The sequence below is a fragment of the Cotesia glomerata genome, linkage group LG4, assembly GCF_020080835.1.
Source record: "Cotesia glomerata isolate CgM1 linkage group LG4, MPM_Cglom_v2.3, whole genome shotgun sequence".
Lineage (NCBI taxonomy): Eukaryota > Metazoa > Arthropoda > Insecta > Hymenoptera > Braconidae > Cotesia > Cotesia glomerata.
Window position 1 is genome coordinate 3,090,657 of NC_058161.1, and position 23,023 is coordinate 3,113,679.

General features: G+C 27.2%; 2 protein-coding genes across 2 annotated transcripts; one reads left to right on the top strand and one right to left on the bottom strand.

Moving 5' to 3' along the window:
* Positions 1–1,876: 1,876 nt before the first annotated feature.
* LOC123264386 lies at positions 1,877–16,666 on the top strand. Its single transcript, XM_044727666.1, has 9 exons — positions 1,877–2,109; positions 2,229–2,323; positions 6,615–6,769; positions 6,999–7,129; positions 7,201–7,336; positions 8,829–9,557; positions 10,972–11,612; positions 14,533–15,029; positions 16,259–16,666. The coding sequence occupies exons 1-9, from the start codon at positions 2,031–2,033 to the stop codon at positions 16,622–16,624; spliced, it is 2,829 nt and encodes a 942-aa protein (XP_044583601.1). The 5' UTR covers positions 1,877–2,030; the 3' UTR covers positions 16,625–16,666.
* An 890-nt stretch (positions 16,667–17,556) lies between these two features.
* LOC123264398 (protein FAM177A1-like) lies at positions 17,557–19,169 on the bottom strand. Its single transcript, XM_044727689.1, has 3 exons — positions 18,943–19,169; positions 17,981–18,103; positions 17,557–17,895 (listed from the first exon to the last, which is right to left on the bottom strand). Exons 1-3 carry the CDS (start codon positions 19,018–19,020, stop codon positions 17,632–17,634), a joined length of 465 nt encoding a protein of 154 aa, XP_044583624.1. The 5' UTR covers positions 19,021–19,169; the 3' UTR covers positions 17,557–17,631.
* Between the last annotated feature and the right edge of the window lie 3,854 nt (positions 19,170–23,023).

Genomic DNA, 23,023 nt, shown 5'->3' on the forward strand with positions numbered 1-23,023 from the left:
AATTAATGTATGTAAATCAATTTTTAAAATATCCTTGTAATTATAAAAAGAAAAATTAGTCTTAAAAAATTTATTAGTGTCTAATGGTATTAAAATTAGCACTTTGCATTTTTTAACTAACAAATTTGTTGACATAAATTATTTTTAAAATGATGATAAGTATTTAGGCTAAATTCAAAAATGCTCTCTCTAGATACATAATTATGAAATGACAATGTATCTCGTGAAATATTGACATTTTTAACGATATAAGCTCATCCTGATGTTACACTCATCGATACCTTTCATTTGAGTACCGACATAAATTTTTCATATATTTATATATATTATATATATGTATATATGAAAATGCATGTGGGTACTCAAATGAAAGCTCTTGATGAGTATAACGTCGAGATGAGCTTATATCTTTTCAAAATGTCAATAATTAAGAAATGATCCTGTATCTTGTGAACTATTGACATTTTTAAAGATATAAGCTCATCCTGATGTTACACTCATCAAGACCTTTCATTTAAGTACCCACATCAATTTTTCATATATTTATATATATTATATATATGTATATATGAAAAATATATGAAAATGCTTGTGGGTACTCAAATGAAAGCTCTTGATGAGTGTAACGTCGAGATGAGCTTATATCTTTAAAAATGTCAGTAATTAAGAAATGATCCTGTATCTTGTGAACTATTGACATTTTTAAAGATATAAGATCATCCTGATGTTACACTCATCAAGACCTTTCATTTGAGTACCCACATCAATTTTTCATATATTTTATATATTTATATATTTCACAAATACCATAGATATAAAATATATAAAAAATGTCATGTGGGTACTCAAATGAAAGGTCTCGATGAGTGTAACATATAAATGAGTTTATATCTTAAGAAATGTCAATAATTAAGAAATGACATTGCATCTAGTTATCTAATGACATTTTTAAAGATATAAGCTCACTTCGACATTGCACTCGTCGAGATCTTTCATTTGAGTACCCACATCAATTTTTCATATATTTATATATATTATATATATGTATATATGAAAAATATATAAAAAATGCATGTGGGTACTCAAATGAAAGGTCTCGATGAGTGTAACATATAAATAAGTTTATATCTTAAGAAATGTCAATAATTAAGAAATGACATTGCATCTAGTTATATAATGACATTTTTAAAGATATAAGCTCACCCCGACATTACACTCATCAAGACCTTTCATTTGAGTACCCCCATCAATTTTTCATATATTTATATATATTATATATATGTATATATGAAAAATATATGAAAATGCATGTGGGTACTCAAATGAAAGCTCTTGATGAGTGTAATATCGGAATGAGCTTATATCTTTAAAAACTCCAATTATTAAGAAATTACATTGTAATTTAACAAAATCATTATTTAATAAAGTAAAATTTTATTTATTTATAGTCTACAAATCATGGTAGTCACATAGTGACTGCAAGGTTGCTAGTTTTTATCAATTTCTATATTTCAATTTTTTTTTTCTAATTTTATTTGTCACAAAAATGATTAAATATCCGCTAAATTAATTTTCATTATTTAATTACATAAAAAGTAGTAATCACTTGACTATTTTTTAGTTTTGTTTTAATAAACAAATATGTTAAAAAAAAATAATTTTTAGAAAATTGGATTTTTTAATTTTTTTATGTCAATTTTTTTTTTTACAATCCGACCCACAAGTTTCCTTAAATTCTATTTATTGGTTTAAATAATTAATTAAATTTAAATTAAAAAAAATAAGTTAATAATTATTACAAAATTTACCGACTGTTAAAAGTAGTGATCTACATTTTAGGCATAAATAATTTTCAGTCCTGGCCACTGGCACAAAAAATCCGTCCATTTTTTATACTAAACCGAATTGACAGCCGTGGAAGTGAAAATAACCACACACATATATATTTTTTTTAAATAAAAAAGTAGTTTTTAAGATGAAATTAAATGGCAATAATTAGTGTAATTAATTAATAATAAAAATAAAATAAAATGCAAGATATTTGTTCAGATATAAGGACTGCGATTGATCACGGTCGCACTGACATCCTCCGATCTTTACTCGGTGCCTGTATGTATACAAAAATCTCCGTGTATAACCTTCAAAAAAGCCGACCATTTTTTTTTATCAAGTAAAATTTGACATTTAGAGTAAAATTAATTTATTAATTATAACTATTTATAAATTAGGTGACAATGGAAACGTCGGTGAAGGAATAACGAAGGATGAAATTTTAAACCAACCTTTTTTGGAGGAAGGCACTTTTTTATCTTACGCTTCAAAGGTAATTTTGTAATGAATACTTAAATTAGCAGGATTTTGACATTTTTTAATTATTTTTTAATATGAAAAATTATAAACAACAAAATATTTTTAAAAAATAGCACTTAGAATTTAAAAATTTTTCTACATGTCAAATTTTTTAAAAATTATTTTTTTCAAAAAAATAAATTATTAAAATTTTCCTATGTTAGCTAATTTAATTTTCATAATTTTATATGATACTAAAATTGACAGATATTTGACAATTCTATAAATTTTTTAACTAATAAATTATATCAAGAAAAATTTATTTAGTAAATTCTATTTTTATAAGCTTAAAAAAATTTTAAATGCAATTTTTAAGTGTCTGCTAATTTTAATTTCAAAATTTTATTATTTTTATATATTAGTAAAAACCTAAAAAAATTTTTTTTAAAACCAAAAGTATTTAATAAAAATTACAATGATATTAAAATTAAGAGAGTGATAATTTTTTTTAACAAATAAATTATAATAAAAAAAAATTTATTTAAAAAATTCCATCTTTAAAAACTCATAAGAATTATAAAACACAATTTTTTAAAAGTAATTTTCTAGATCTAATTTATTTTTCAAGAAAAATAAAAAAATTTCCAGATGTTTACTAATTTTAGTATGATACTGAAGTTAGCAGACGTCTAAAAATTTTTGATTTTTTTTTATTAATTAAATTACAACTAAAAAGATTTTTCTAAAAAATTGCACTTATAGTTTTTTAAGTTTTTTACATGTGACAATTTTTTTTTAAGTTTTTTAATTGAAGATTTTTTAATAAAAAATTTCTAAAAATTTTGAAATGTCGGCTAACTTCATTTTCACATTTTAGTGTCATTTTATTTCATGAAACTGAAATTTTAAAAAAGTTTTAAAAAAATCGAGTTTTCATCGAATTTCGACGTTTTGAGGTCCTAGGAAGCTTCCCTGACTATTCTCGCGACGGTGTATGTATGTATTTATTTATTTTTTATTTATTTATTGAAGACATTCGGCCCTAGAACTGACGTTCCCTAAAGGCCGTAGAAATTTAATAGTATTACATAGTGAGTAAGTACTTTGAATATAAAATTATAAAGTAATTTGAATACAAAATTAAAAAGTAATTTGAATACAAAATTAAATAGTAATTTGTATGTATGTATGTATGTATGTGTGTGTGTGTGTGTGTGTGGATTTAGTTTAGTTTAGTTTATTAACAAAATTATGTCAAGGCAGTTGCCGAATGACAAAGAGTAAGTATACATATAATTTTACATTATTGTGCAGTTTAAATTATAAATATTTAGAGTGTTTTACACAATAATATTTTTAGATAGGTGATAATATTATATAATACATTAAAAATTAATATAAAAATTTAATTTATAAAGAATTAACTAATAATTTTAAGAATCTTTGATGTTACTAAATAGACAGGTAGGAAACTTTAAATTAAAAAGAAGCTATATAAAGAAGGTTAACGAAGTTTGAAGATTAATAAAATAATTATAGAAGCATTTACAACAGTTTATGATCAAACATCTAAATTAAATAAATAATCAAAAATTTTATTTTTGAAAACCTCCAAGCTTGATGAATTTATAATGTCCTCTGGTAGTTCTTCCCATAATCGTATAACTGTAATTACGAAAGAAGACTCATAATGAGTGGTACTGAAATTTGGGAATTTAAAGAGAATATTATTTTTTTACACGCTTTATATTAGCTTCACTTGTATGTCAGTTTGTTTGTTTGTCAGTTTGTCAGTATGTCAGTAACTCTCCGTGGGTAATCTGCGCGCCTGCGGCCTTCCTTGGTTCTGGTAGCCGTTTCTCAGGCTCGCTCTCCGAAATCGAACTCTGATTCCCCGTATTTATAATATTTATAAATAATTATTTTTTATTAGCTTCACTTGTATGTCAGTATGTCAGTATGTCAGTATGTAACTCTCCGTGGGTAATTTGCGCGCCTGAATATTTTTGATAATCAACAAATAATAGTTTAAAAACTAAAAAATCACGCTTTTATAAATAAACCAAACTAAAAGTAAAAAATAAATAATAGTTTAAAAAACTAAAAACACGCTTTTATAGAAAACCAAACTAAAAATAGAAATTAAATTTAAATTAAGAATAGTGTTAAAAATTTCAATAAATATAAATTAATAATAGTGTAAATAAAAAATGTATTTTATTTTAAAAAGCGTGGGGTGCTTTTTAAGATATTATCAAAATGATAATCACTCTACTCATATCTGTCAATAAAATATTTATAACTATTGACACCATGCACCTCACGCTTTTTTTAAAATAAAATACATTTTTTTTATTTACACTATTATTAATTTATATTTATTGAAATTTTTAACACTATTCTTAATTTAGATTTATTTTCTATTTTTTAGTTTGGTTTTCTATAAAAAGCGTGTTTTTAGTTTTTTTAAACTATTATTTTTTCTTGGCTGCTAGTCTCTCAGAGCGTCTTACAGTAAGATGGATGTATGTAAACCACTCATAACTTTTGAACGGCTTGACCGATTTGATCGCGGTTGGTGCCATTCGAAAGGGCTTGACCAAACTTAGATTCTTAATATACTTTGGAACGATTCGGACCAGTAGATTTTGAGAAATCGTAAAAAAACTATAAAAAAAAATTTTTTCAAATGTCGTTTTTTTGGAATAACTTTTAAACGGCTCTACTAATCAATTCCAAAAACTAATCAGCTCTCAACATCAGAAAACCACGTCGATCGCCGTCAGTCCGGTCAAAATCAGTTGATTCGTTCGTGAGTTATCGTTGACGAAAGAAAACCGGAAAAAGTGTTTTTTTTTGGAATTACTCCGAAATTTTTTGTTCTATCAATTTAAACTTGGAGATTCTTTATGAAACTTAAAAACTGCGTCGAATGCCACCAACCGCGTGAAAATCGGTTCATTCATTCAAAAGTTATTGCTATTTGAAAATTCAAAAAAGAGTGTTTTATCAAACTTTTGAGCTCGAAGAGCTCAAAAGCATACAAATTGTATTTATGAGCTCGAAGAGCTCAAAAAGGTCATAAGTGCAATTTCAAGCGTTTAGGTATAGAATTGGCGGGAAGTTGCAGAGATGGCCTTCAGCCAGTTACGATTCTAGTAAAAAAAAAAATTTTTTCTGTTATTTATAATTATAAAAATAATAATTATAATTATAATTATAATAAAAATTATTATTACAGTAATAATAATAATAATAATATTTATAATTATAATTTCAGAAAAAAAATTACTCAGAATAAAAATAATTTTCATAAAAAATTTCCTCAACAAAATAAAATTGGAAACGGTTCAGGGTCAACCGTTATTCTAATTTTTTTTATAATTTTCTAATAATAAAATTATTATAAAAAAAAATTTTATCTTTAAAAATTCTAAAAAATTATAAATGCGATTTTAAAAAAATAATTTTCTAGATTTAGTTTATTTCTCAACAAAAATAAAAAACTTTCCAGGTGTTTATTAATTTTAGTGTCATTTTATTTCATTACACTGAAGTTAACAATTAGAAATTTTTTTTATAATTTTCTAACAATAAAATTATTATAAAAAAAATTTATTTAAAAAATTACATCTTTACAAAATTATAAATGCACTTTTTTAAAAAATAATTTTCTAGATCTAGTTTATTTTTTAAGAAAAATAAAAAAATTCTCAGGTGTCTCCTAATTTTAGTGTCATTTTATTTTATGAAACTGAAGATAATTAAAAAAATTTTTTTTTTAATTTTCTAACAATAAAATTATTATAAAAAAAAATTTATTTAAAAAATTCTTTAAAAACTCTACAAAATTATAAATACAATTTTTAAAAAATAATTTTCTAGATTTAGTTTATTTCTCAACAAAAATAAAAAACTTTCCAGGTGTTTATTAATTTTAGTGTCATTTTATTTCATGACACTGAAGTTAATAATTAGAAATTTTTTTTATAATTTTCTAACAATAAAATTATTATATAAAAAATTTATTAAAAACATTCCATCTTTAAAGACTCTACAAAATTATAAATACAATTTTTAAAAAATAATTTCCTAGATTTAGTTTATTTTTCAAGAAAAATAAAAAAATTCTCAGGTGTCTACTAATTTTAGTGTCATTTTATTTTATGAAACTGAAAATGACAATTAAAAAATTTTTTTTTTTAATTTCCTAACAATAGAAAAATCTAATTAAAAAATTTGACATTTAAAAATTGAAAAAAAAAAATATTAGAGAAGAAAAATTACATAATTATTCAATAAAAACTATTTTTTTTTTAATTTAGACAAATCAAGTAGACGTTGTAAGAACATTATTAAGCTGTGGAGCGGATCCAGCGGTAAAAAATGCACATGGACGTAATGCAGTTGACGTCGCAGCCAGTGAAGTAATTCGTTTGCTTTATGTCGAAGAATTATTACGCGCTACCGCTGCCTCGGAGTGAGTTATATTATATTTTTACACAGCTAAAATTTATACTTAAAATTTTATCAGTTTATCTTTTCAAGTATTGATTAAACAATGTAATGTCTAGATACGCCTTTTCTTCGAATAATTAATGCGTAGGCGTGTATTTATTACTTTTTTAAAATGCTTATCACAAGTATGACAATCTGTCAATTTTTCATACTTTTTTAAATTAAATATTTAATAATACTTTATTTTTTAGAATAGATAGAGTTATTCAATTATTGGAAGCGGGCATTGATGTTAATTCATGGGATTCAGAAGGCAGTAAAAATACATCTTTGCATTGGGCGGCATGCTATGGAAATAAGGAAGTAGTTGAGTGTCTTATCGGTAAGAAAGAAAATGTTTTGATTATTAAAAAAAATTATTTTTTAAATAAAATAATTGAATAAATATTTTAGATCGTGGTGCAGATGTTAATGCGGAAAATGGTTGCGGAGCAACACCTCTTCACGAAGCAGTAAGTCGCGGGGAAACTACAATATGTCAAGAATTATTACAAGCAGGTGCTAATCCTCACATCCGGGCTCTTCAAGGGTAATTACTTTAATTAATATAATTAAAACAATTAAAAATTATTTAATTGAATACATTATGCAAGTGGTTAGATAGTTTTAAGAATTTTTATTTTGATTTTTAAAACTTTTTTATGTTTTTTTATACCAAAAAAAATTAGAAATTTTCTGATCTTTCCACAATATGTTACATTAAAAAAAAAGCTCTTTTTTGCTTATGATTTTTTTAATAATGTTTTTTATATACTCTGGAGTAAAAAATTAATTTAAAAATGAATAGATATCTTACAATTTTTTAGATTTTTAGATAACCAGATGCAATGTCGTTTCTTAATTATTGACATTTTTTAAGATATAAACTCATTTCTATGATATACTCATCGAGACCTTTCATTTGAGTACCCACATGACATTTTTTATATATTTTCTATATATGGTATTTGTGAAATATATAAATATATGAAATATATGAAAAATTGATGTGGGTACTTAAATGAAAGGTCTCGATGAGTGTAACATCGGGATGAGCTTATATCACCAAAAATGTCATTAGATCATCAGATTCAATGTCATTTCTTAATTATTGACATTTTTTAAGATATAAACTCATTTCTATGATATACTCATGGAGACCTTTCATTTGAGTACCCACATGACATTTTTTATATATTTTATATATATGGTATTTGTGAAATATATAAATATATGAAATATATGAAAAATTGATGTGGGTACTCAAATGAAAGGTCTCGATGAGTGTAACATCGGGATGAGTTTATATCTTTAAAAATGTCATTAAATAACCAGATGCAATGTAATTTCTTAATTATTGACATTTTTTAAGATATAAACTCATTTCTATGTTACTCTCATCGAGACCTTTCATTTAAGTACCCACATCAATTTTTCATATATTTCATATATTTATATTTCACAAATACCATATATATAAAATATATAAAAAATGTCATGTGGGTACTCAAATGAAAGGTATTGATGAGCGTAACATTGGGATGAGATTATATCTTTAAAAATGTCAATAGTTCTTAAGATACAAGGTCATTTCTTAATTATGTATCTAGAGATAGAGCATTTTCGAATGTAGCCTAAATACTTGTTATCATAAATTGACTATTGATAAGAATAATATGAAACTTTGAAAAGGCACAAATTCAAATCAAGACCTTTGCAATGACATTAAATTTCACTAAATAAAACCGATTTTATTATGACTATCTTGGACAAAAATTTTTTCTTATTATCTTAATAATGTAGATTTATTTATGTTTTTCTTAATTTTAATTTTTAAATATTTTTTATTTAAAAATTAATTCCTTATTTTAATTTTTCACCAAAAATTACTCTATATTTTTTAAAATGTAATTTTTATTACTATTTTTTTTTTTATCAAAAAAAAAAAACTAATTTTTTACAAAAATTTCAAACAATAATTTTTCTTAAAAATTTCAAAAAAATCTTTTACAAAATAAACAAAAATATTACAAATTTTCCAGAACATTTGCTGGCAAAAGCCCCTACGACTTATCCCGTCAAAAACCATCAGTCCATGCGCTCTTACAGCGTTACCTCCCCAAAGAATCCGAGAGCGTGCACAGCCCGGTGACGTACAGCGACTCAACAAACTTCAGCCAGAAGAACTTATCAACAAACATGAGCCAGCTGTCAATAGACTCAGCAAAATCAACGGACCCACTGTACGACCCAACTCTGGCCCCAGTGAACGACAACACTATTCCTCACCACCACCACCCAAGCCCCGTAAGATCCCACGAAAAGACCAACACCTGGAACCTCATCTGGCCTGAACCCAAGAGTGTGATCGACCTGAGCCACTACTCTCCGCCTTTTATCGCCGGGAAGGAAATCTTCATCTCAATAATCCAGGGCAGCGAGTCTATCCACGACATTCTCGACGTCTGGGAAGTAAGTCGGACATATTTACTGGAGCTGGGTCACGATGTTAAAGTAGGAGAGGTCCAACCGGGTTCTGGAAGGTTCACCAGCGACAATAGAATCGAGTGCATTGTAAACCGCAAGTTGTTTAATTTAGCGGAAGGATATCAGCTTCACATATCACAGAACTCGATAAAAGTAAGCGCGGGGAGTCTTGCAGGGCTTCATTACGCAGTTTGTACTTTTGTACAAATTTTGCGGCTCAGTAAAAATCCAAATTCTCCAGAAGTTACAGAAATTGAGTCTGTGCTGATAAAAGACGAGCCTAGGTTTGTATATTTTTTATTTTGTTTTCGAAATTTTTTTATGAAAATTATTTTTATTCTAAGTAATTTTTTTTTTCTGAAATAATAATAATAATAACTAGCAACTTTGCAGTCATAATGTGACTGTCGTGACTTGTGAACTATAAATGATTAAAATTTTGCTTCATTAAATGATGATTTTTGTTAAATTGCACTGTATTTTCTTAAATATTGACGTTTTTAAAGATATAAGCTCATCGTGACATTACACTCATCAAAAGCTTTCATTTGAGTACCCACATGCATTTTTCATATATTTTATATATTTCATATATATAATATATATAAATATATGAAAAGTGCATGTGGGTACTCAAATGAAAGGTCTCGATAAGTGTAACATCAGAATGGACTTATATTTACAAAAATGTTAAGAATTAAGGATTGACTGTTGCATTTTGTTAACTAATGATGTTTTTAATGATATTAGCTCATTTTGATGTTACATTCATCAAGAGCTTTCATTTGAGTACCCACATGCATTTTGATATATTTTTCATATATTCATATATATAATATATATAAATATATGAAAAATTGATGTGGGTACTCAAATTGAAGGTCTCAATGAGTGTAATGTCGGGGTGAGCTTATATCTTTAAAAATGTCAATAGTCCACAAGATGAGCGATAAAAAAAATTTTTTTTGACACAAAAAATTTCACTTATTCCAACAAAATTAATTCTCTTGCTTTAAGAAATACGTGTCTTGATCCAAGAAAATTTATTTAAGTCAAGAAAATCTTTTTGTTTTGAGAAAATTCAGCCTCTTGCTCCAAAAAATTTAGTTCTTGATAGAAGTTAATTTTCTTGTCTTGAGAAAATTTCTCTCTTGCTCCAAAAAATTAAATATAAAGATAGAAGTAAATTTTAATTAATATTTTTATTGATTAACATGTCAAATGGGAAGATCAAATAATATTTAATCATTTTTTTTCATTCAATATGTATAATTGCACGCTAAAATAATATAAGATGGGTATCAAATATTCAAGAGAAAAATTTTCTCAAGGTGAGAAAATTTTTTTCTCAGCTGAAGTAGGTGGCGCTGCTTCTCTAAAGTATCTAAAAATCTTGATCAAATATAAAAATTTATTGTATCAAGTATTTATGATAATTTGAATTAAGAAAAAATTACTTCTACCAAGAGTAGAATTTAAAGAAAAATTTTTACTTCGGCCAACATAACTTCGGTCTTCCTTCAGGCACTCGACAAATTTTCTTGAGCCAAGAATTTTGTTCTCCAGTCAAGAAATTTTTCTTTCAACAAATTTTATTTTGTTTAAGAAATTTTTTTATGAAAATTATTTTTATTCTGAGTAATTTTTTTTTTTTCTAAAATTATAATAATAATAATTACTATTATTATTATGCCGTAGGTTCATGCATCGTGGAATTCTGCTGGACATTTCTCCACGAGGAAGAACTCCGACTCTGGAGTACCTGCTGCACACAATTGACCTCTGGTCGTCTTTCAAAGTCTCGCACTTGCACTTGTACTCGAGATTGAACCCCAGTTGCGACTGGCAGCTCTGCTACACGCGCTCAGAAATGGTCACTCTGGACCGGTACTGCCGAGACCGGCATCTCAATCTCATTCCTGCCCTAGATGTCGACTCCAATGTCAGCCAGCGACATTTGACTCAGATGTGGCCCGTGTTCCAGGAACTGCTGGCGATTTTTCCGAGCCTTAGCTATGTTCATGTCGGCCCTAGGTTAGCGAGCTTGTTGGTTCCTCCGGAGAATCTAGATCTGAGTAATAGTATTAATGAGACGGTGGAGACTGACATGTCGGAGGTTTTTAAATCTTACTCCTGCTTGCAAGAACTCTGGCATATTTTGAACTTGAGCTCGGATACTACTTTGCTGCTTTGCAGCAATGGGTTGCACTCGAAGCCAGAGTTTAGGAGTGTTCCCAGCAATGTTATTCTTGTGGAGTATGGCTTTCAAGCGGACTATGATTTTTCTGAGTGGACTGAAGCTTTTAAAACTGCTGGTGGAAATGTTTTACCTTCTTCAGGTAATTATTATGAAGATTTATTTTTAGAATTAAAATTGAGAGATTAAAGAAAATTAATTTTTTAGTATAAAAAAGCGGCATTCGGCTAAGCTTGACATGGATTGGTGGATTTATTTAACAAATATAGAATAATTAATAATAAGTGATTAAAAACTTTTTATATTTTCAAAGAAAATGAAAAAATTAGAAAGTTTCAAATTCAACGAATTAAAGATTAAATTAAAGATACTTGTATAAATTTGACGATTAATTTAATACATTTTAGATCTTTTAGATATTTTAGATCTCATACCACTGACAAATGAATTTTTTTAAATTTTTCTAGTAAATGAATTGAAAAAATCATCAAAAGTGAATGAACAATTGATAGTTTAAATTAAAGTTAATAAAGTGAACTTTGAGATAAAATCAATACATTTGAACTATTTTCAGTATATTGCGTGACTAGGGATGAAACAAAACGATTTCAGCCCGCGTCATACATTACATTTTTCATATAAGTTGCTTTAAAAATGCTAGAAATGTCTGGAGCCAACCAGAACTAGATAGTTTCAGACAAGTGGCGAAAATACCATTTTATTATAAAACTTATTAAGAAAATCAAAAATTACAATTCACCAAAGTAATGGTATATTTTTTATTAAACATTATTCGTAAATTTCTGAATGAAATAAATGTTATTTATTATTATTATTATTTATTTATTTAATTGGCCATGAAGTCGAAACTCTTTGCGGCCATCCAAAATTGATACAAAAATTCTTAATATAATATATAAAGTAGTGTGTTAAGTAGTATATATAATGTAGTGTGTTAAACACTCAGTCACTCAATCACTCAATCATCACTAAATTCTAATAGATAGATAGATAGATAGATAAATAAGTTTTATTTGATCTTGGAGTCAAGACTCCCTCAAGACCATCAATTTTACATAATTTTAACATTTAGTGTACATTAAATACAGTGCATAAAGTGGGGAAAAATATAATAGCAAACATATTATATATTTTTCAGACAATAGTTAATAGTTAATAGCCAATGATAGATAACTAATTAAATTCAGAGCTAATTATGTATAGAGCTAAATGCTGCAATAATCAATACAATATTATCAGTTTTATTATTTTGTTAATTTCTAATCTCAGTATAGTAATTAAAGCACGCATTGCGAAATTCTTCAAAATTGGTTATCGTAGTAATATTTGCTGGCAAAGAATTCCAGACACGTATGCCATGAATAAGAAATGAACGCTCATACATACAACAATTTGATCTAGGTAATCTAAGAATATCATTTCTTACATCTCCTCTCCGCAATGCAACTGGCAAAAACTCTAGTTTATACCTAAATAATTGCTGATAATTTAGCACAATTTCTTTATAAAAATACAATGAATACAGTCGACGCTCTCTGTATTTGACCACATTCTTCCTCTGTATTTGACGATTTTACTCAGCTCTTATGGACAAGGACGAGTCAAATACAGAGAATGGTCCTGTACGGGCGAGTCAAATACAGAGAGCGTTGACTGTACTTATTATGATATATCAGATTGTAAAAAATATTCATAACAAGCAGTTCGAAACTCCATAAACGTTGGTAACGTCGTACAATCAGATGGTATTGAGGATGGTTTTACTTGTATCACTGTAGAGTGTTTTACAAGGGAGGGTGGGGAATTATTGTCTCTCCACATTGTCTCTCCGCAATATAATCTCTCAACCCCGTCATTATAACTCTCAACCACTTTTTCGTCCCCACCCCCCTGCATGTCGGGATTTTTTCTTTCATGCCCGACACACATGTGCTGCGATTGTGGCCGACTTACGCGTTATAATCAGTACTTTTTTTTTTTTTTTTTTAAAGAAGTTTATTTGCTTTATTTTAATTACATAAGTTTTACAATAAATATTCGGCTGCAAATCAACTTAAAAACTAGCCATTATATTATGTTTATTAATAAGATATTAGTCTCCGTGTGTGGAGCTACTCATATCAATCGTATATGTGGATCTGAAATTATTAGAACCTAAGTATTTTGTTAATTAAATATGCATTGGGAGGTATCCAATTAGGATATATATTCTTGTTATTTGAGGAGCGGTGGGAAAATTGCAAAAACCCTCGCTTAGCTTATTACGTTATAATCAGTACCTGCATTTGCATTACGGTCTTAAATAGTATGGAGGTACTTCTATAATGACATTTTACCTCCATAACTATATGGAAAAACCACAGAAAACCCGACCGGTACAGAGGCTGGCAATGAAACGCACATATTCTTAGTTTATAATCATTGAAAATTATTGGTGCGCGCCGGAATCGAACCCTGGTCCCACTCTTTCGAAATGCAGGTACCGAGCCGATTAGGCTATTGCCAACCTCACAATCAGCTGGTAATTGATTCCAGATTTTAACCGCAGATATCAAGAATGATTTTTCATACTTCGCTGAATGATAAACCGGTAACTTAAGATAGTCTTGACGAATATCTCCTCGGCGTAGGCGAGGCTCAAGAATTTCTAAGTCTCGCCTAATTAGAGGCTTTTGATTAAGATACAACGCTTTATAAATAAGACACGATAAGAAAAATTTACGCCTAGAACTAAGTGTCAGCCAACGAAGCTCAGTATAATATTGAGTAACATGTTCATACTTAGATATTTTAAAATAAATTGAATAGTTTTCTTCCGTCATTCTTATTTATGCTTGGTAACATAATTATAATATTTCCGTACAGTTAACGGTTAGAGCGACAATTATAAAAGTATAAGATAATCAAAAGATACTTTGATAGGATTGAAAATAAAGCTGCAATTAGTTTAAAGTTGATTAGTCTCGGTTGGCTCAACAGGCATTGAAAAAAAATTTTCTTTCCATAGATACAAGCGAAGCTAAAAAAAAATTGTTTTTTAGGTACTGCCAGTTACAACAGCCTGGCAGGTTGTCCAGGTTCAACGCTAATCAACACCAGGAACGCCCTAAAAATGGCTCATGAGCAGAACTCAATCGGAATAGTCGTTGCTCATTGGTCAGGAAGCCACCACTTGACTCCTCACACTTTCTCCTGGCTCGGGTACTTGATCGCCGCGGGTCTCTCCTGGAACCCTTCGACAGAAATTGAGTTGGGGCCTGTCGACTTGTACGAGAACTCCGAAGTCGCTAATTTAATGAAGCGCCAGCGGTACTTGACCAGTATTTTGAACATCCACGTGTTCCAGGACCTGGAACACAAGATTGGAGGGACTATTCTTGAACTAGGACGCGTTGACACCTTAGTTCTGACTCTCAGCAAGAACCAGGACGCCAATGACCTCCAGCAGATTCCTGATAATCGAGGATCTACGCTCTACAGGCTGCTCACTGATCCTGACAATGTTAACTTGGAATATTTGTCTGCTGATTTATTCGCTGTAAGTTTAATTTTTTTTTTTTTTTTTTTCATATTCTCATCGATAGTCAATTTATAATGATAAGTATTTAGGCTGCATTCGAAAATGCTCTCTGGATACATAATTAAGAAATGACCTTTTATGTTGTGAAATATTGACATTTTTAATGATATAAGCTCATCCCGATGTTACACTCATCAAGAGCTTTCATTTGAGTACCCACATGCATTTTGATATACTTTTCATATATACATATATAATATATATATAAATATATGAAAAGTGCATGTGGGTACTCAAATGAAAGGTCTCGATAAGTGTAACATCGGGATGAGCTTATTTCTTTAAAAACGTCAATATTTAAGAAAGTAGAGTGCAATTTAACATAATTAAGAAACGACCTTGTATCTTGTGAACTATTGATATTTTTAAAGATATAAGCTCATCCCGATTTTACACTCATCGAGACCTTTCATTTGAGTACCCACATCAATTTTTCATATATTTTATATATTTATATATATGTATATATGAAAAATATATCAAAAATGCATGTGGGTATTCAAATGAAAGCTCTTGACAAGTGTAACATCGGGATGAGTTTATATTGTTAAAAACATCATTAGTTAACAAAATGCAACAGTCATTCCTTATTTCTTAACATTTTCGTAAATATAAGTAATAAGCTCATCCCGACATTACACTCCTCGAGACCTTTCATTTGAGTACCCACATCAATTTTTCATATATTTATATATATTATATATATATGTATATATAAAAAATATGTCAAAATGCATGTAGGTACTCAAATGAAAGCTCTTGATGAGTATAACATCAGGATGAGCTTATATCTTAAAAAACATCACTAGTTAACAAAATGAAACAGTCATTCCTTAATTCTTAACATTTTTGTAAATATAAGTCCATTCTGATGTTACACTCATCGAGACCTTTCATTTGAGTACCCACATGCAATTTTCATATATTTTATATATTTCATATATATGATATTTATAAAATATATGAAAATTGCATGTGGGTACTCAAATGAAAGCTCTTGATGAGTGTATCATTGGGATGAGCTTATATCTTTAAAAACATCAATATTTAAAAAAGTACAGTGGAATTTAATAAAAGTAATTATTTAATAAATCAAAATTTTATTTATTTGTAGTTCACAAGTCACGCAGTCACGTAGTGACTGCAAGGTCCTAGTAAATCATTAATAAATTTTTTTTTTTTTATAGAGAATGACTAAACAAATAAAACGCGTGACTCACGCGTTGTACGAAGCAAACTTGACTGCGAAATTCGGATCGATGGACATTCAAGAATTGCAGCTGACTGCCGACTTAATGGTCACCGCCTGCCGTATTGGTCGCACACTTATAGGCGTGGGCGTTAATCCTAACAGCAACATGGGCCTAGCTGTTATCAACCTGGGAGTTTGCAACTTGCCCCCGACCTTCAGAACTGACATTGCCAATAAAATGCTGGCGCATATTGAACAGTACAAAGGAGCTTGGTTACAAAGACACTTGCCCCAGGGGCTTCAGAGTTCTTTGCTAGTCTTAACCAGTGCACTTCATCGTTTTGTACCAGAGTCCTCGTAGTACTGATTTATTGTATTTTATTTTTTATTTTTCTTCAATAATTAAAATAATAATAATTGTCACCGTGATACTGAAATTTAAAGACATTTGATAATTTTTTTTATTGAATTAATAAAAAAAATTTATTTTTAAATAATTACTAATTTTTTTCTTCTAATTAATTAATTAAAAATGATCAAATGTTTCCTGATTTCAGTATCATTAATCACTTAAAAATTTTATTGGTAATAAACTTCCATACGATGCAATTGTATATTTTTTATTACGGCAATTCATATTTTCATTAATGTCTGTAAGAAAGCGTATTAATTAAATAATTAATTGAATTATTAATCAAAGACTGCTGAAAAAAAAAGAGTAATAATTATTAATAATAAATTCAACGTATAATTGTACAATTTAGTTATACGAATATATTAAAATATATCTATTATATATAAATTGTCAATTTCGATTTGTTTTTTTTTTTTAAATTAACAATGTTAATTTTTTTTTTTTTTTTTTTTTTTTTTTTTTTAATAAATATGAGTCATTTTTAGACTTTTTATAAACAGAATTAATTTTTTGGAATTATAAAAATTAATTATGTTAATTTTGAATAATAATAAAGTTAGCTGACATTTTTGATTTTTTATTTTGCTTAATTTATTAAATTATAACTAAAAAATATTTTTAAAAAATTGCACTTATAATTTTTGAAGTTTTTAACATATAAAAAAATTTTTTTTTTATTTTTTTGTAATAGTTTTTTAATAAAAAAAATCATAAAAATTTTTAGATGTCGGCTAACTTTATTTTCATGACAATTTTTTAATTTTTTTTTCAATTAAAATAGTCCTAAAAAATAATTAAAAAAAAAATTGCATTTATAATATTTTTTCTTTGAGCTTCTTAATGTGGAATTTTTTTAATAATTTTTTTTTGCTAAAATAAATTATCAGATGTCTAAATTTTAGAATCATTAATTTTGAAGTAATTTTTTAGAGTAAAAAATAATAATTTAAAAATTAATGGTTTGAAGTTTTAATGTCGTTTACTATTAAAGTTTCTGTATTATTTTGATTCCACCCCTGTATCTCAAGATCTTTTTTATTTTCCTCATCCTGAAATTTTTGGAGGCGTTGGTACTCTACAAGCTCAAAGTAGTATTTAGGAGACGTAATTCCCAAAAAATTAGCCAGGGCTTCACCAACGTAGTCGCAACTTTCGAGTACTTTGGAGCCTACCCATGAAGTCTGGTACCAAGCCCATGGAACCCAGCCGATACTTTTCTACAAAAAAAAAAAAAAAAAAAATTAAAATTCAGAGACTTTTGTATATTTTTAAAAAATATTTTTTTATAATTAATTAATTTACAAGATCTATGAGTTGGTTGTCAGTTTCTGGAGAACTAGAATCCGTTTCATCATCAGAATATTCAATCAAATCACCGTCAGAAAAATGTAAGACTCTTTTGGGAATTTTTAATGATTCGTTGTCCTGAAATAATTATAAATGTATATTAATTTAATTTGTTATTTATAATTATACTGAAGTTAGCTGTCAGCTGTTAATTTTAAAAAGTTTTAATAAAAATCAAGTTAGCTGACATCTAAAAATTCTTAGAATTTTAATTTTGTTTATTCAGAAAATTAGTAGAAAAAAATGAAAAAATAATTTCATTTGTAACAAACTTGAAAGACTATAATGAAAATTAAGTTAGCCATCTAAAAATTTTAAGAATTTTTTTTCATTGAAAAAAAAATTTTTTTGTTCTAATTTAATTATTGAAAAAAAATCAAAAAATTAAAAATGTCGGCTAACTTTAGTGTTATAAGACTATAAATGCAATTTTTAAAAAATATTTTTTTTTGTTCTAATGTAATCAATAAAATAATGCTTCTAAAAAATTTCTACATTATTTTTATTTATGATATTAAAGTGAGCTGTCACTTGATAGTTTTTTTTAAATTTTATTTAATAAATTTGCCCCGAAAAATTATTATTACAAAATTATGAAAATGAAGTTAACCGACATTTCGAAATTTTTTATAGAAAAAATTTCAATTAAACAATTAAAAAAAATTTGTCACATGTAAAAAACTTGAAAAACTATAAGTGCAATTTTTTATAAATATCTTTTTAGTTGTAATTTAATTAATAAAAATTTTTACACGTCTTCTAACTTGAGTGTCATAAAAAATTGCATTTTTAATTTATTAAAATTTCTACATGTCAATTTTTTCAGCTATAATTTATAAATTAAAAAAATTCTTAAAATTATAAAATATTTGCTAAATTAATTGTGACAGTATATTTTAAAGGTGAAAATTATTTACCTGATTAATTTGATTTTCTCCATTAACTTGTAAAACAATGTTGGTTAAATCACACATTTCTTTATTTTCAGTTGTCATTTTGACAGCTAGTTTCTAGAACAGGTCATCAGTCGCGGTATGATAAAACAAAATTAATCACCGTTAATCACTATTGGAAATGTGAAACAATGAACAGTAAATCCCTGACATATTTGTTTTTATTATGCGCATTATATGGAGTAGTAGTAGAGGGACGGCCTCTTTTACCCAGATTCCGATTACACAGATGGCGCTATTACCAGTGTTCCCAGAAACTTTTGCTTGTCTGATCGACACAGTGCCGTCAAATTATCGGAACTTCTGAAAAATTATCGTACGCACAAAAAAAAAATTTTAAACTTAAGTTCTTGACTAAATTTACATAGTTTAAATTTTTTTTATGCCAAAATATTTTCATTTAAAATTCGGACATAAATTTACTCTTGAAAAATATTTACAAAAAAAATGTTTCTTCATGAAATGAAATCAAATAAAAAAATAATCAATTTTATATATTGATTCATATTAATTTATTAAACATTAGCATAACAAAATAAACTGTGTAGGGCGATAGGGCACCCGCGGGGTGCTGCATACTTCGAGCAGGTAATAAATGAAAGTTAACCCGCATGGATAAGAATGAAAATCAAACATATCGAAAATTATCGCACAATTACCGTACAAGACTCATTTTATCGTAACTTTTCGTCACATAATCAAAGTCGGATGTACGATCGTATAATGCTTCAAATTATGTGACGTTTACGATAATTATGTGACGGATGGGAACACTGGCTATTACCCAGATCCCTTTGACACATATCCCGATTACGCAGATTGTGATTAAACAGATTTTCTATTACACAGATTACTTATTACTCAGATAACTGATTACACAGAAAATCTTTAACGCAGATCCCGATGACGCAGATAATTTAAATTTTTGAATGATAAATGCCATAATAAAGCCAAGCACTAAAAGTGCCTGAAATCCACAGATTCGGTAGAATCTGGCGCCAAGTTCCGTTCAAATCCGTTGTAAACGGAGCGCCAGACTACCGACTGTGTTTACTGTAAGCAGAACGATTTTTTGAGGCTGCGAAATTTTATTTAATTCTACGGTACTTTTTTTATCCAATTTGTTTATCATAACAGTAATTCATAATTTACTTCACCGTATTAATTAATTATATTCACTTATAACAATTTATTTACTTGAAATTATTAAATTTTATCAGCACATACTATAGCTCGCTCACAAATTTCGATCCTGACTTTTTTTTTATGGAGAAAGGTCAGCGCCACAGACTAGATAAAATAAAAATGTGTAGTAATCCTCCTGTAGATAAGCAACTACAGTTAAAAAAAGTAATTCACAGCTTACATTTACGGCTGCCAGAGTGCACTGGAATTACATCTACATAAACTGTAGCTTCAAGGGGATAGTTTGCAGTAAAAAATGCAGTCAACACGAGATTTAAGTTGGTACCGATTGTAAATTTTCATTATAATTACAAAAAATACTAAAATCCGAACAAAAACAGTTTCACTGTAAAAAAGTCGCGCCAGGTCCACGTTCATAAGACTATTAGGAAAAAAAAATTTTTTTTTTTCTTTAAAAAAAGATACAAAATAAAAAAATTAAAAAATCCAAGTAACCGATATGATTGTTTTGATTTTCGGAAATTAAAAAATTTTATTGTAAATTTAAAAATTAAAAAATTTTAGAACGTACTTGGTGTGCGTCATTGTCTATTTCAATTTTTTAAAGTCCTAGTAAATAGATTTTACGAATTTCATTAAAAGTAAAATATTTTGCAACCACGCACACTAAATACGTTCTAAAATTTTTTTTTTAATTTTTAAATTTACAATAAAATTTTTTTTAATTTCCGAAAATCAAAAACAATCATATCGGTTACTTGGATTTTTTAATTTTTTTATTTTGTATCTTTTTTTAAAGAAAAAAAAAAATTTTTTTTTCCTAATAGTCTTATGAACGTGGACTTGGCGCGACTTTTTTACAGTGAAACTGTTTTTGTTCGGATTTTTAAATTGCCGCCATCAAAACATGTATATGTGTAAAACATGTATATGTGTAAAATCCCGCGTTGGTTGAATTTTTTATTAGATACTTGATATAATGAATCAACAAATGAATCAACAAAATTACAGGTTAAAGATTAGAGCTATATAGGTAAGTAAACATATTTATTATTTATATTAAAAATTCGGGTTTGAAGTTTAAATATAATTAGTTCAATTACCCCCAAGCGGGGATGAATCGAACCATTTGACGCGTTTGCATAAATTAATCATTTAAGAATCAATGTTGTTCATTGACTAATTTATGGATCGATAATTAGAGAAGACATAATAAATTACCATTCCAAGAAAAAAAAAATATTATTTAGTTTTAATTCGAATAATAAAAAATTGATGAAAATTTTTGGGTTCAATTGACCCCCTTCTCCCCTACTTTGAATTAAAAATTTTATAGATTATAATCTTTATATATTAAGAAATATATAAAATCAATAGTAATTAATAAATTTAAAAACTATTAAAAATAATACAAATATTTATTAAAAAAAAAGTAAAGTTATATATATATTAATATATATTATATATTAAAAGATATATTGAAGTATATAAAGAAAATGTACATAAGTGAACGTATGTAAAAATTAAAATAGGACCAAATATAAGAACGAATCAGGGTAAATTTTTTCGATTTGAAAATCCCTCGTATAATAATTGGATCGATTTATGTATTATTTTGAGCTCTCCGAGCTTGGAGAGATAGCTTTTTTATGCTTCTTCGAGCTCAAAAGTCTAAAAATTATACTATCTCATCAAAAACGATCCGAAAAGAAATGTTATGTGAACTTATGCAAAATTATGTAAAGTTATGTGAAGTTATGTGGAAAAAACACTTGAACGAATCGATTGAAATTATGTGAAATTATGTGAAATTATGTGAAGTTATGTGCAGAAAACACTTTTCGGTTTTCTTTCGTTTATGATATCTCTTGAACGAATTGACTGCACTGATAGAAGGATTTATTTGTATTAAATAATATTTGTTAATAGCTAACAAATCATTTATTAGAGACCATTTTTTAATGTTAAATAAATATTTCTTAGTATTCAATAAATCTGATATTCATTTATTAAGTATTAATAAATCTTTTTAAATACTAAGAAATATTTGTTAAGGCCTAACAAATGGCTTCTAATAAATGATTTGTTAAGTATTAACAAATCTTTTTAACTATAAACAAATCTATTAGTGTGAAGTTATGTGAAATTAAATTCTTTATAATATATATAAATTCTTTATAATATATATATATATATAAATATATATATATACACATTTTAATATCATATAATGTTATATAATTATGATATCCTTATATTACTCACAATATATGTACAGATTTTGTATTACAAAAATTCTAAAAGTCTGTTTAACAACTGGTCCCATTTTTAGAAGTGTTCAAGTACTGGGTACTTTACCTTTTACTAATTTTATTTTATTTTTTTTTTTTTTTTTTAGATTACCCTTGGAGTCTTAAGGAACTAAGAAGAATAAACAGAAGATATATTTTGTCATAAAAAACAATTTTACCGTTCATTTTTTTCCGTGAACAATATTTTATTGATTACCTTAAATAATTTTCCTTTGTAGATCCTTTCTTTGTTTTTTGTGTGTTTTCATTTGCATGTTGTATTTTTTTACTCAAGTAATATTTTTTTCTAATGAAATTCATCAAAGAAAATTTTTTATTTTTTCAGGATTAGTCACTCGCTACCCTTCAGGCGGTCCAGGCAATCGGGCAAGTTCATTCATGTGTTACCCTTGTAAAAAAAAAATATAAATATTAACGTAATTTAGTTAAACATCAAACATATGAGTGCGGAGGAAAAAAACTGTTTGGATGCAACATTTGCAACGCACGTTTTTCACAAAAAAAAAGTTTAATTCGACATGTGGAGAATATCCATTTTTAATGTGATCTAATTTTCCATAATTAAACATGGGACTGTTTCTTTCGTA

Coding starts and splice junctions, on each gene's coding strand:
- LOC123264386 (XM_044727666.1), top strand. CDS start 2,031: ATGCAAGATATTTGTTCAGATATAAGGACTGCGATTGATCACGGTCGC. Junction 2,324..6,614: donor TTTTATCTTACGCTTCAAAG/GTAATTTTGTAA, acceptor TTTTTAATTTAG/ACAAATCAAGTAGACGTTGT. Junction 9,558..10,971: donor CTGATAAAAGACGAGCCTAG/GTTTGTATATTT, acceptor ATTATGCCGTAG/GTTCATGCATCGTGGAATTC.
- LOC123264398 (XM_044727689.1), bottom strand. CDS start 19,020: ATGACAACTGAAAATAAAGAAATGTGTGATTTAACCAACATTGTTTTA. Junction 18,104..18,942: donor GAGAAAATCAAATTAATCAG/GTAAATAATTTT, acceptor TAATTATTTCAG/GACAACGAATCATTAAAAAT. Junction 17,896..17,980: donor ACAACCAACTCATAGATCTT/GTAAATTAATTA, acceptor TTTTTTTTGTAG/AAAAGTATCGGCTGGGTTCC.